Source organism: Podarcis tiliguerta, assembly GCF_965153285.1.
Source record: "Podarcis tiliguerta genome assembly, chromosome: 9".
Classification (NCBI taxonomy): domain Eukaryota; kingdom Metazoa; phylum Chordata; class Lepidosauria; order Squamata; family Lacertidae; genus Podarcis; species Podarcis tiliguerta.
Window position 1 is genome coordinate 64124176 of NC_139542.1, and position 15133 is coordinate 64139308.

General features: G+C 42.4%; 1 protein-coding gene across 1 annotated transcript in view; it reads right to left on the reverse strand.

Annotated features, from left to right (window-relative positions):
- Window positions 1-331: 331 nt before the first annotated feature.
- STIM2 (stromal interaction molecule 2) overlaps window positions 332-15133 on the reverse strand; it is a 73042-nt gene continuing 58240 nt past the window's right edge. Inside the window, exons 4-12 of the mRNA XM_083458168.1 lie at window positions 14555-14666; window positions 13990-14105; window positions 11137-11314; window positions 10141-10318; window positions 7888-8055; window positions 6627-6727; window positions 5714-5952; window positions 2705-2939; window positions 332-1771 (exon numbers count right to left, since the gene is read on the reverse strand). Coding sequence (XP_083314294.1) covers window positions 1294-1771; window positions 2705-2939; window positions 5714-5952; window positions 6627-6727; window positions 7888-8055; window positions 10141-10318; window positions 11137-11314; window positions 13990-14105; window positions 14555-14666 — 1805 coding nt within the window. The 3' untranslated portion in view covers window positions 332-1293. The remainder of the gene's footprint in view (window positions 1772-2704; window positions 2940-5713; window positions 5953-6626; window positions 6728-7887; window positions 8056-10140; window positions 10319-11136; window positions 11315-13989; window positions 14106-14554; window positions 14667-15133) is intronic.

Here is a 15133-nt window from a genome sequence, read left to right on the forward strand (position 1 = left end):
AATGAATCAACAGCAAACAAGAAGAGGGGAAGAGAAAGTGTACAAAGCACAAAGCTTTTATGTGTAGCAGTTTGGCATGACATCTAACCAAATCGGGGGGACTTGCTGCAAAAGTAAACATGCTCGACTGACAATTTGTTTCAAAACTGACTATGCCCAATAAGAGGATTCAGTGTTATTAATACTTATGCTCACTCCAATAAGATATATAAAATGAAATACAGGTATCCACAATATAACGGCAAGTACCAGTTATGGCAGGCCATTACCTCTAACAAGCAAGAATTTGGGGTGTTTGGACTGGAATGGCTAAAATCAGAACAAGTCAATGCACAATAATATTTTCAATTTATTATCTTTGCCACAGTACAAATATTCACAAATCAAACATCCGTCGTCTGTCAAAGTATGTAAACAAGTGCCCACAGTTGTCCCTATCCCAGTTTTAAGGTTGTGAATGTCTTAAAAAGTCCTTCAAAATCAAGTTTTGAATTTTGTCATTTGAGAATGGAATCAGGAGCCTCTTCTTTTTATAGTAAGTCTTTTTTTTTTTTTTTTTAACCATTCAGCCTGTGCAATGCAGTAAAATCACAGTGAAAGCCCTGGATAAACATGATTTTTTACAACAGGACCCAACCCATTAGGTTAATAAATGCATTTAAAGAAGCATTATGTTGGCGAAACGAGGTTCCAGTTCCAGAAATCAATTGTTAGAAATGCTAGCTTCTACATTAAAAACAATTTTAAAAAATAACCATGAACCAACCCATCTCTTCCATCATTTTACAAGTCTAAACAGTTTCACTTGCAAAGATACTTTCCAGTCAGGAAAACAGTAGTGCAATTTAAGTAGTTTTACTTCATTAAAAGTTACTGATGTCCAGTAATGCAAATGCCATAGCTTCTGTGGAAAGATAAGAAGATGCTTCAGTAAACAAGAAAAAACTTTGGCAAGCCCAGACAGGCTTACTAGTCCGTTAAAGCTTGTGTTAAAGTGTTGTGGGTGTTTTTTTAAAAAAAAATGGCGTTTTTATATAAACTAAAAAAAAAAGCAGAAATAAATAGACAAATGACTGTAAACTGTCTTGAAATTAAAATTTTTCATTGACAGCTGGCACAACTTTACCATAAAGTCATTTAAAACAAAAGAGGAATTGACCTAAGAGGTTTTCCTGCTGCGGCATCCAAGCCCAGAAAACAAAGAAAACTACATTCTTAATTTAAAAAAAAGAAAAGAAAAAAGAAAACAACAAGTCTAACGATGCCACGATTGCGCATTTTCCTCCGGCAGCCTCACTTTGACTTCTTCTTAAAGAGGCTTTTTATTTTGGAGGCCTTTTTGTTTCGCTCTCCGTTCTGGCAGAGGTCCTGTGGGGTGCTACTTATCTGAGGGGCAGCCGAGGTTTCGTGACCCGTTTTGCTTTCGCTGCTGGTGGAGGAACAAGAGGTGTGGCGAGGCTTGGGGACGGGGGCACTGCTGGAGAGCTGGTTCATGCTGCACGACTTTTCCAGAATGCCATTGTACACCTTGTTTGCGGGGCTGAAGATCATACTTTTAGTTTCCGTCATGCCAACACAGTCAGGGGAACCCCTGGAAATATCGGCCGTCAGGGAAGAAGAGTCTCCAGTCGACGACTCTTCCAATGAGAGTTCCTCTCGTGATATTTTCTGAGGTGACAAAGGTTGATATATTTCAAGGCTTGAAGGAGGAGATTGTTTCCTTCCAGAAGAATTTAAGGAGTCACATTCAGAAACTGTATCTTGTACTTCCCTGCAGCAAAGAGGAGACAATTGTAAGGTGTCAGACTGTTCCATTTAAGGATCTATCTATCTATCTATCTATCTATCTCTATCTCTCTATCCCTCTGTCAATTATCAAATTACCTACTTCATTAAATCTTCCAAATCCTGAGTTTACACACAAACACACACAAAACCTTTACTTGTCAGAAACAAAAACTGCAAATGGCAAGGCCCATCATGAAATAGGTTATTTCCTGCGTCAGATGTTCAGGGTCCAAAGAGCGTCCGCAAACTGGAACACTCACTTCCAGGTTTGCAGCATTCGGGAACCAAAACATTCGACTCGCAAGGCGTTCGGCTTCCAAGGTATGCGGAAACAATCAATCTACTCTTTCTGCACTAAAACGATTTTTTAAAAGAGCCAACTCAGTTGTTGTTTATCTGACCCTCCCCAGGGTTCATAAAATTCTAAAATTGTGTAACTGCTCACCCCCCCCCCCAATCTCTCTTCAAAACAAGGCATCAAGCACTTCACTGCACAGAGACTCTGCTAGCCGAAGATGGCCCTGGCACCACAAGAAACACAGGGCTCAGAACAGTCTCCTCCACTGGCTTCATTGTCAGCCATGACTTCAGCACCTCAAGGTCAGATTTCTGTTAGCAGCTTTTATGTCGGGAATGCCCTTGTAGAGCGTGCCAAGTGTAGCCGCCTGCCTGCTGTAACAGACGAGTCTCTAAGGGCACATTAAATCTGCCTTTCAAGCCCTGAATACCTTGCATCTTGCATACCACAGAGGGCACAGGGGAGTTAACAGTCTTATCGCAATCTTCCAGATCTAAACGGAAAAGATCCTTTGCAAATCCTTCTGGTGTGTCCAAGTCTGGACAGCGAGGGCACATAGACACTTCATGGAACTAGCTCTAACCGAAACCGTCATGCTAGCGTCCCCAGTGCCCATACCATTGCTTGTCAGCAGTGAAGTAAATTGCCTCCTCCTCCTCTTCTGTACGGTAAGCAGCGGGGCAGCTGGCCACAGAAAGGATGTCTGGATCTGCAGAGTGCAAAGTAGCTTGGGCATGTGGAGGATGCGTTGTTTGTGCTGTGTGTTGCGACTGCGGAGACGACGGCATGACGCTTCGCCGGGAGCGACACATGCTACTGCTCCTCGCTAAGGTGCTCGTTTTCACGACGGACCCTGAGAACGACAAAACAATGTTACTGAAAAATCAACCAGCTGCTCTAAGTTATCAACTGAGCCATTACTCTGTTCCAGGCAGGCAGAATTTGCAAATAGTCCTATCTGCACGAACCCACAAATGATTTTGAGTAGAAGCAGCAGCAACCATAGACTTCATTTTAATCTTGAATAATATATCCTTCCTTCCTTCCTATTAATCCATACTTAAAATACATCAGCGAATGAGACTGGCAAGGGCAAGGCAGGTGTAAAACTGGCCTCCACTTGACGGAATTTCACAGAAGGCTCGGTTATCATTTTGAAGTCTTACTGGAGAAGGTCACAAGGGAAGTCACAAACTTATGATGTTGGCAGCAACACCTGACTCAAATATTTAACAGGAATCTGTAACATCTCACTAAATGTATTATGATCAATGGGATGGATGGAGAGGAATTCTATGAACATCATCTATTCATTTTAAAGGTTTATTTTTTAAAAGCTTTAGCAAGAGTGCCCACCATGAAAAACTGTATCTGTGAAATGAGCCTTAGGTTACCTATGATATCTGAAACAGTATCAAAGGAGCTGTGGAAAACAGTTAAAATGTGAACCAAAAAACAACTTCAAAATTGATTGACTGTCCAGTTGAAGAGTGTTGCTGATCAGATCATGGGACTTCAGGATATTGTTCAGGCCCAGATCAACCTGATCACAGTTGTGCTATGCTCTGTGAGTGCAGCTTTCTCCCAACTGAAGCTGAGAGTGCTTGAGGACCAGGACATTCGCAGGTAAACCAAAATGCTTGCTTACAAAGCTACTGTACTACCAACTTTTCTGTACACTTGTGAAACATAGACCACTTATAAACACCATCTCCAACTCCTCGAAAGATTCCATCAACGGTGTCTCCGAAAACTTTTACGTATCACTTGGGAAGACTAATGGCAGTGTACTGGAAGAAGCAAAGATCACCAGTGTCGAAGCAATGGTTCTTCAACATCAACTTTGTTGGACTGGTCATGTTGTGCAGATGCCCGATTATCATTTTCCAAAGCAACTACTTTATTCCCAACTTAAGAATGCTAAGTGTAATGTCAGTGGACAGCAAGAGAGGTTTAAAGATGCTCTCAAGGCAAATCTTAAAAAATGTGGTATAAACACCGACAACTGGGAATCACTGGCCTGTGAGCGCTACAACTGGAGAACAGCCTTTATCAAAGGTGTCATGGACTTTGAAGAAGCACGAACTCAGGACAAAAGGGAGGAATGAGCTAAGAGGAAGGCACGTTTGGCAAACCCTCACAGTGATCAACTCCTGCCTGGAAAACCTATGTCCACACTATGGAAGGACGTGTGGATCCAGAATTGGCCTCCACAGCCACTTATGGACAGATTGTTAAGACCACGTTCATGGAAGACCATCTTACTCGGGTACGAGTGACTTCCAAAGAAAAAGATGATGTTGCCCTCTGCAAATATCAGCAATTACATCAGATGTAAACCAAACCAAAATAATTTTCAACTGCTGCAGATCAGAAGCAGAGTGGTTTGTTTGTTTTGTTTTTTTAAAAAGGCTTTATCAGTAAAATCAAACAGCCCTCAGAATCTCAAAAGGTTAGGGTGGCAGTAGAGGGAAACAATTGTTTTGCCAGCCACAGAAATGAAAAGTTTGGTGGGGGAATGTGATACAGGTTTTGAAGAAAAGATGTCTACAATCAGCTCTGAAAATGAAGTTTAAAAGGAACAGCATTAAAAATGCCCTCCTCTGCACAGCAGAACCCTAGTAAGACTCTTAATCTCTGAGACACTCTCCCCTTTTAGGCTTCCCAGAAACAAGAGCGCCCAACAAGCAGCTTTCTGTTGCAGCTTCCAAATGAGAGCCCTTTCTTTTATTTCCTACAAAAGCAGAAAGGAGAAAGCTCCATCCACAAAGCCAGCATTTCGAGGCTGCCTGCGAGAGAGAAAGCAGCTCTTTAAGCACCACACTGTGCACAAAGAAGCACAGTGCTAAAATTTGAAACCCTGAGCATGTGGCTGTTCTTTTCTCCTTTTTTGGGAAACTAGCGGCTGGGAAGGGAGAGCTTCCGGCTCTTTCCAGGAAGCAAGACTCCAGAGTCCCATTTCCCCTTCTGCCTTTTAAATGGGAAGAGCTGGACTCGACTAAAAGTGAGCACACCTTCTCTGCTTCCTTCCTGGAAGAACATGTTTTGTTTTGTTTTCAAAAGGTTCCCTCCCAGCTGATTTTTCATTCCCATAAATATAATTGACTCTCAGTTTCAAAGCTCTTATACTGTCCACTATGTGGGATGTAACTGAATGTAAGTAAACCTTATCATTACTTTCTAAAAGAAGACTGTTGTGTCATTATTGTTTTTAAGAGGGAACTAAAGGGGATTTACCAGAAAGAATCCAATCTGGACAAGCCAGACTGGACTGCTTAACTCTAATGGTTCTAACGAATCCATCAGCTAGCTTCCTGCTAGGTACAAAGGAATGTGCTCTCCTACTAGCTTACTAGCGTGAGTGAAGAAGCATAATATTTAATCAGTATATCCTCTCCTATTATCCTCAACCTTCCCACACATTAAATAGCTGGGGTTCCATATGCCAAGTGTTTCTGCTTTTCCATATTTCCTAGCATCTTTGTTCTGCTGAATCTTGCTAACCCCTCTGACCCATTGCTTCATTTGGTATTTCACTTTGCCAATTCTTCTAATGGTTGTGGTTATTTGCCAAACTCCTGTGCATCTCCAGGCATTCAATGTCTTCTTAGATATACGACCACATACCATGAAACTGAGAAACGATGGGAGGAGTGTCTTCGTCAAGGTCATCTACACCCCCGGCAATTGGATACGGCGGGATGGAAACTCGCGGCATTACCACCCAACTATGATCAGAGTAAAGTGATGAAGTCAGACTCGGTAATCCTGAGTTATGTGCTATCTGGAAGCCACAGATCTTCTCAATCTGCTGCCATCGGTAGAGTCGCTCTCTCAAACAAGTGGTTAATTCAGAAAGTGCTTTCCTAGGAAACAACAGAAGTTTGTGTTTGTTTGGGGGGGTTTCCATCTCCAAATTATGCATTTGCGGGTATTAATGATCAGCCATATTAATGTATACAGTGCTATCGTTCTTCAGGAGCTACAAACAAACCGTTACGTTATAGAATCTGATATTTTCAATTTAAAATGCAGCCCACATTAAAAGGTTTTTAAAAAAGGTAAAGGACCCCTGAATGGTTAAGTCTACTCAAAGGCGACTATGGGGTTGTAGCGCTCATATCGCTTTCAGGCAGAGGGACACAGCAGTTGTTCATAGACAGCTTTCCAGGTCATGTAGCCAGCATGACTAAACCACTTCTGGCGCAACAGAACACTGTGATGGAAATCAGAGCGCACGGAAACACTGTTTCCCTTCCCACTGCAGTGGTACCTATTTATCTACTTGCACTGGCATGCTTTCAAACTGCTAGGTTGGCAGGAGCAGGGACAGAGCAACGGGAGATCACCCCATTGCAGGGATTTGAACTGCTGACCTTCTGATCGACAAGCCCAAGAGGCTCAGTGGTTTACACCACACACCACCCACGTCCCAATAAATTAAAATTAAAATATCAACATTAAAATATTGAGCACTACAGTATCAACCAACTTTATGCATTAAGCACAAAGGGCATCACCCACTAAGAAGTTCTCTTACTTTGCTTCCAGAATCTTGTGGTCCACTTCATCGAGAGAAGAGCTGTGTGCAACATGTAATGTCCCAAAGACGGTACTTCTCTTTTTCTTAATCTTTTCTGCCTATTATTAAAAAAAAAAAATTGAGGCCAAGTTTACATATACAATGCAATGGGTAAAGAAAAATATATATCTTTTTTATCTAGCCAATAGGATTTGGGAGACATTACGAGGTTAAACTATAGTGAATCAAACTCTAGTGACTCTCTCAAGGCAAATCTTTAAAAAAATGTAGTATAAACACCGGCAACTGGGAAACACTGGCCTGCAAGCGCTCCAGCTGGAGAACAGCCTTTACCGAAGGTTTGAAGACGTTCAAACTCAGAACGAAAGGGAGAAACATGCTAAGAGGAAGGCACGCTTGGCAAAACCCTCATCATGTTGAACTTCTGCCTGGAAAACTATGTCCCCACTGTGGAAGGACGCATGGATCCAGAATTGACCTCCACAGTCACTTATGGACTCGCTGTTAAAACTGTGTTTATGGAAGACAATCTTACTTGGCTATAAGTGATCACCAAAGGAGGAGGAGGAGAGGAAGAAAAAGAAGAAGAAAACTCTAGTGACCTGGGAATAGCATATCGAAAGAGACATGCTGTCCTATCACAATCTCTAAAATAGAACAAAAACTCCCTTAAGGTTTCCCATCTTTACATAAGCGAGAACAGCTAGGGGAATAGTCAAAGGTATTCTCAACAGGTAACTCCACAACTATGCAACTCCCCTAAACCAGAGACACGCCAAAAGTGTCTTTTTAAGGTGAGATTAGCATTCATTTATTTCTTTTATTAAAATGCTTTATGAACTGCCTTTAAATACAATTTGCAGATATTGCGTTAATCTGAGTAACTTATGTTTGCTGCCTCAAAGGGTATCTCTCCTGGACTTTAAGCCAAAGCACAAAGTTATAAAATGTAAAACATTTAAAGCTGGGCTGAACTCAGAAAACTGTGGGCAGGCTAGAATAGAGTAGCAGGAGCAGCTGCCCGGGGCACAGCTCTTAGGAGGGTGGCGATACAGTAGCAGGAACAAAATGAGACAAAAATGTGATGCCCCAGAATTGTAACTGTCCTTTTTGCTCAAAACTTAAAATCTGCAGGAGGCAAGGGTACACACACATACATCTAGTTGCAATCCCACATCCCGAATTGTATTAGTTCAGTGATGAAAATCAACAGAGTACACACTGCTTTTGATTGCAAGGACTCAAAAATGAACAATACCTCATCCTTGGCAATTGCCAATTGCATTTCTGCATTTTGTCTCTTAATGTTGTAGTACTGCACTTCCACTTCGTGCGTGAGCTGGAGCCATTTCTGCAGCGCATCAGGAACAGACCAATTGCTTCTCAGTTCAAACTCCTTCTCGGCCTTTTTTAAGGCCATGCGGACCTAGGAGCCAGAAGAGATACGCAAAGATATTGAGACACCTAAGCCTGAAGTGTAAAAATGTTATTAAAACAGCTTTTGCCCCTTAACACTTCTGCATCAACGATGAGTCACTGAGTATTACTATATAATATGGTTGATTAATTGATTAATCAACTAAAATAGATTTTTTAAGATGTTCCAGATATAAGACTTCAGAATTTCTCGGGATTATTGTAATTAATTTAAAAACCCCAGTACATGTAGAAATTATAGGTGGTGGACCCCATCTTTAAAGAGGCATTTATTTACTCATGCAAAAGGGAGAAAGCCTTATCTAAGATGTTGGCTACTGTGGTGTGTGCATCATCTTAGTACCAAAGGCACACTTTATTCTTTTCAGGACCAGTGCTTTTATTTATACAAATTTATATAGCTTTAACTGCAGGATGAATAAATTAAAACTCATAGGATAATTTCTCTGGGTAAGACCCCCTTGAATAAAAGCCCTATCGTAATAAAGAAGAATGGCAACTTAAACTGATGGAATATGCACAACTTGCAGACCTAACACAAAGAAGTTTAAAGAAGATTGGAAAATGTTTATTGAATATATGGAGGAAAATTGTGTTTATTTGAAAACGTGAACAGCATAAAGATAAATTCAACAGTTTAAATAAGTTTTGATAGATCCAATAATGGATTACCAGATGGTTCAATTTATATAAAATATGCAGGGATTTATGTGATGCAAAATGAACCGTGGAAAGAGAAGGGAAGTCACTGATATTTTAAGGTTGTTTAAAGGAACATTCTAAAATGTTCTAAAACAGTAAATTCAAAAAAAATTATGAGCATAAGCCCTATCAGTGTCCTTGAACAAATGCGGTGTTTCAGTTTTCTTTCCCTATTATTTCTTTAGACTGCATGTGGATGATCCGCAGCCTGCAGGCAGCCCTTGGGCACCCACGGGTGTAGCCCCCAAGCCTCCAGGAGACACACCCACTTTCCACACTGCTCAGTCATCAGCTGCGCCGTGGGGAAAGGATTCCTGTTCCCGCAATGCTGAACAGCAACGAGGTGACAGTTTCAGCTGCATCAGTATTGCTGGGAAGCGCAGGTTAAGCCTTGGGACACCCCGGTGATGCTAATGCAACTGGGGAGGGGGAGATTAAAGTCTGTGTGTGTGCCAGTTAGTGTGAAAGGAGAGAAAAACAAAGCGAGAGAGTGGGGGAGCTACATGTGGAGCCAAGCTGTTACTCCAAAGGTAAAGGGACCCTCACCATTAGGTCCAGTCGTGCCCAACTCTGGGGTTGCGGCGCTCATCTCGCTTTATTGGCCGAGGGAGCCAGCATACAGCTTCCAGGTCATGTGGCCAGCATGACTAAGCCGCTTCTGGAGAACCAGAGCAGCGCAAGGAAACACCGTTTACCTTCCCACCTGAGCAGTACCTATTTATCTACTTGCACTTTGACGTGCTTTCGAAACTGCTAGGTTGGCAGGAGCAGGGACTGAGCAACAGGAGCTCACCCCGTCGCGGGGATTTGAACCGCCAGCCTTCTGATTGGCAAGTCCTAGGCTTTGTGGTTTAACCCACAGCACCACCCGCGTCCCTGTTACTCCAAAGTGTATAGTTAAAAAGAGGGCTATCAGAGGAACTTTTAAGTGTATAGATGCAGAGCTGCAAACTCAACTCCCCGTGGAATATGATAAGAGGAGGGATATTCCTGATGATGTGTGGAAGAAAAAAGGGGGAAAGAGGAGGAGGAGGACATGGTGAGTGGAGTAGGGTTGGGTGGCAATGCTTCTAATTCTTCTACTTAGTGTATGTGTGGGGTTTTGTGTCAGCATCACTTGATGAAGCTAGGCACCTACAGTGTGCAGCTCAAAGGCTCCAGTTCTGACTGCTTCCTTCTACTGATTGTTACACCCATTTCTCTACCAGTTTCAGCTTTATATGTCTAAACTACCTTTCTGGAATTGATCTCAGTTTGCTTCTCTGATTTACGATTTCATCATGTCCCTTACTCCAATGCTACAGTGCCATTAAGTGGATGGAAAAGGTACAACTCTGTGTGGGCTGAGATGGTAGATTTTATTTGCAAATACCTGCACCAGCTCCTCTTCTGCATATTTAAGCCTGCTGAGTTCACATTCAGCTCCTTCCCTCAGCTCTCTCAGCCGACACGCTTCCCGTTTTGCGTCGCTGATTTCATCCATCATCTTGCGCTCCAGGTTTTGCTTTTCCACAGCAACGGTCCGATTTTCCTCCTGTGCTTTTTCAAGCCTTCAAAGTAGACATTTTTTTTCCACAAGTTAATAGTGTTTGTTCAGTTCTGTTCATGCCTCAATTGATTGGACAAATAATTTAAGCTACTCTGTGGCCAAGCGACATGCCACTAAACCTCTCAATATGTGTCAAAAGAACACCAGGGGGTTACCTGTCTCTCTCAACAAACTTAGCTATGTTTTCTGTCAAGTTGCGATGCTAGGGCTCAGGACCGCAATACCTCAAGGACCGCCTCTTTCCATATGAACCTTCCCAGACCCTGAGATCATCTTCTGAGGCCCTCCTTTGTCCAGAGGGTGGCAACCTGAGGACGGGCCTTCTCTGCAGTGGCTCCCCATCTGTGGAAAATCTCCCAAGGGAAGTTTGCCTGGTGCCTTCATTATGCACCTTTTTATCCAGGCCTTTGGTTGATCCAGTTTACATCCTATGCCCTTTTTAAAAGGCGGCCCTTTTCAGAGGGGGGGTGTGTGTGTGTTATTGGGTTGTTGTTTTTATTCTGATTATATGTTGTGATCTTTTCTGCGAACCGCCCTGAGACCTCCAGGTATAGAGCAATATGTAAACTCAATAAATAACAATAAAAAGGCAAGGACATTCAAATTTGTGAAAAACATCAGAACTCATACATTAACAGGAATGCTGGTGTAGCTTAGTGGCAAAATGTAACTTGAGTAGTCTCCTCTTCATACATCACCTTAACCATGAATTCACGATGTGGAACAGGCAAAGTCCTGCAATATTTTCACACTAAATGGCATTTCAAGGCTATCATAAGGACTTTGAACACCCTAAAGTATTGTCTATTTTTCACGTACCTCTCTTGCAAATCGCACAGACTCTGTTCTGCCGTTTGAAGGCTTTCTAAATCTTTCATCATTTTTGTCATATGCTCTTTTGAAGTCTTGTTCTGAGTATATGCAAACCAGCAGCCGCCGACGCCGATCACTATAGAAATGGTGAGGATGAAATCTTTCATCCAGTTGTGAGGCGGTCCTGAAAAATGCAGTTGTACGTGAGTTAACGAGATAGGTCATCTAACAAGATTGGGCTGATTTGGATACAATGCTAAACCAGGGTTTAGTGCTACACAAGCTGCAACAAGCCATGAGCCCATACGCTCCCCTCCAGCATAGCTCTGTGAGTTCAGAAACTTCCACTTCCATTTTAGGTCGACCAGTTTGTCGAAGTTAAAAAAAATAATTACAAACTGCAGTTAATCTTAAGTATGGTTAGTGCTCAGCATAATTTTTTTCCCTCTCTCTCCTGGCAACCTGTCTGCACATGTGTCTTAAAGAAGAGTCACTGTAATCCTGAAAGGGTCAAACCAAGTTAAATTAAGCTGGCTTGTTTTCACTAATCACGCCTAAGATTAACTGCAGCAGCAGTAGAAAACACGTGGTGCCGAGAAAAAGGTTGATGAGCAGCGATATTTGGTGCAGCCAGTGTTTTTTTCTGACGAAATATTCCAGAAAGGAGTACCAAAATCTTCGCTTGGGCTGCCACTGCTGCCTGCTAGCCTTTGCCTGCCCTGGGGCTTACTTCAAAAAAACAAAAAAGTTCAAAGGGGTGGGGAGAAGCAATGAAGTTATCATCATATGCTTTGGCAGTGGCTGCCACTGCCTTCTTAAAAGGAGCGGGTGCCTCCTTCATCCCATGCTAGCTGGAGATATGGGGGAAGTGGTTGGATGTTACTGTAAACTCAGGCTGCCACTGCCTGCCAGCCAGCCACAAGTACTCTTTCACTCCATGTTGGGTTTATTATTATTATTATTATTAAAAAGGGTTAGGGGGGAGCAGTGGTATCCTCACACACTCAGGCTGCTGTTGTCTGCCACCGATGTGGAACTGGTGGCAGGTGCTTCCTCTGCCCAAGGGAAGGCCTTTTTCTGAAGGAGGGGCTATGTGCGAGAGAGGAAGAGATGTATTTTGTGGCATTTGGTGGGAGGGAGAGATCTATATGTTGTCTGTGCCAATGAGAGAGAAAAGGAGGCAGGCATGTGAGGTCTCCTAGGGAGAGAGGTACATCTGGACAGAGAGGAAGAGATCTATGTGTGGCCTGTGTGAGAGAGAGGAGGAGGAGCTATGTGTGCATTTGTGGTGTGTGAGACGAAGAGAAGGAGTTATATCTGTGAAGTGCATGTTTGTGAGTCGCATGTGTCTGTGCTCTGAATACATGCATGTGCTCGGTGTAAAAAAGAAAGAAAGAGGTAAAGGTAAAGGACCCCTAGACGGTTAAGTCCAGTCAAAGGTCACTATGGGGTTGCGGCGCTCATCTCGCTTTCAGGCCGAGGGAGCAGGCGTTTGTTCACAGACAGCTTTCCAGGTCATGTGGCCAGCAGAACGAAACTGCTTCTGGTGCAACGGAACACCGTGACGGAAACCAGAGCACACGGAAACGCTGCTTACCTTCCCGCTGCAGCAGTACCTATTTATCTACTTGCACAGGTGTGCTTTCGAACTGCTAGGTTGGCAGGAGCTGGGACAGAGCAATGGGAGATCACTCTGTTGCGGGGATTCAAACCGCTGACCTTCTGATTAGCAAGCCCAAGAGGCTCAGTTTTTTAGACCACAGTGACACCCACTCCCCATGTGCTCTGTGTGCGCATCAGAGGTAAGAGGGAATGCGGCTGGCCATCTTAGGTGTCCGTCCCCCCCCCCCCCGCCCCGGTAGTGGGGAATGCTGCCTGTTGTTACTAGATAACCTCTCTCTCTCTCCCTCTCATTTTCTTGGGATTTCGGGTTGGGTGTGGCATGGTGGGTGTGTAAAAGCAACATTGTGTGATTGCCACAAACAGGACCAGCAGAGCACTGCACTAACTTCTCGTGGCAAGCATGAGGTGGAGGAAAAGTCAAAGCGCAATTCTTCCAATGTCCTTGGCACCAATCGTGATTTTTTAATTCTTTCTAATAAATGCCATCCGTAAAATGTCAAATTTCAATTAAAATGTTGATATTAAAATACAAAATGAAAATATGTACCACAAATTCAATAGAGAAGGGGGGGGGGGTCATAGAAAGAAGGGCTGGGTCGGATCTAGACATTTTTCAATTTATCAAGGTATGAGTACCATTGTGGTGGTGGTGCTATTTTTATTAGGTATTTTGTGGTTTTATATCTTGATTTTATTCTGTGAACGACCCTGAGGCCCCCGGGTATACAAATTCAATAAATAATAATTTTTACACACCGCCCCCCCCCAAAAGGCTAATTCAGAATTTGACAGCCCACTTGCCATTTCCTTTCACTTAAAAACAAGCAAGTGAAATGATGGTTTGCATCTACAGTTTGTCTGAAAGAAGGCAGCTTCAAACCATGCAATGAAACTGGTTTGCTATAATCAGATGACTCATAGTTTAGGATTTAGATGTAATGCTAAATTGTGGTTCATCTAAAGCAAAGTGAAAGCTTCCTAACTCCTTATGACTGTACCAGAGGATAAAATAGCACACAAATCCAAGACTTACCTAGGCTTATTCCTGTCCTGATCAACCATGGTTTCTTTTTATACTCAAAACACACCCGCTGAAGGATACCCACAATAGTATCATTGGGCATATCCCTCAGAGGAATTAGCTAGCCTAAATATTAACGTAAATCACAGTTCAACAGAACAATTCTTTCTGCTAGCAGTTTAAAGGTGTGTATGTGGAGAGGAAATAATACTAACGTGTGAGAGGTCCAAATAAGACAACATCCAAGGCCTTCAGCTGTAGTTTCTGCCGGTGGCTCCGATCAATTATTTTCAACTGAGAGATCATAAATGCGGCTTCATTAACTGCTATCCTGTACACAATAAAGCAGGGATTTTATGTTCCTTTTCCTGAAAGCAACTGTTAGAGACACAACTAAAAATGCAGATTCTATTGTGTGCAGTAATTCAAAGTCACTGAGAAATAGATACTATGTTGTGTGGCTTATCAAATTTCATGTACAACACTAAACCAGAGATGGTAGATTTTAATGTACCAAACTAACATCAAGTTTGGCATTAACAGAATGTCTTTGTTTCAACCGATATAGCATGAAACTATACAGAACTGAATGACTTTGTCAGTTTAAGTGCAATAATGTACCATCAAAAAAGCAGATTTCTTAGGCTAACAATGTTTTAGATGTAAGAAATGTTTAATCTTAATGTTTAATATATTTCACTAAGCATGCTCTGCACAGAGAGCCCAACACTGCAGGAGCACCCAAAAAGGTACAAAACTTATCAGGGCTGAAAAATTCACCTCGGCAATGTTGTTCCTTTGATGTTATTTTCTCTGAAAGTCTTCTCATACTGAGGAAGTTCAACAAATTCGACCAGCCACTGAAGAGTCTCCTCCTGCGTCCAGTTGTGAACTACAACACAAACACAAATACTATTTTACACTGGCTAGATTATCAAGAATTAAAGCAACCGTACAAATAAAAAAGGAATGGCAAGTTACTGGCAGGTTCGCCGTCTTCATCATGTGCTCATCCAAGTCAAGATTACAGAAAGATTATCAAGAAGTAATTCTTAAAAATATTTCATTATTAAAAATTCCACGGCATGATTGAAAAAGAAAAGGTCTTGTGACCAGTGAAGTGTACACAGAGCTCTTGATCCTGTTATTCTTCAGCTCATACTGTGGAACAAAGCGGATGCAAACAGGTTGTGTACCCACATAAGGGAAAATCTCTACTCAAGTTTGGTAGAACATCATGTGGGTCCGTGATATTTTGGTGACACAGAGAGCATGCTAGTTGGGCAATCAGAAAATTAAAGAAAGCAACATACAAATCCTAAAATACTACTGATAATTAAAACTTAAAAATACAGTACC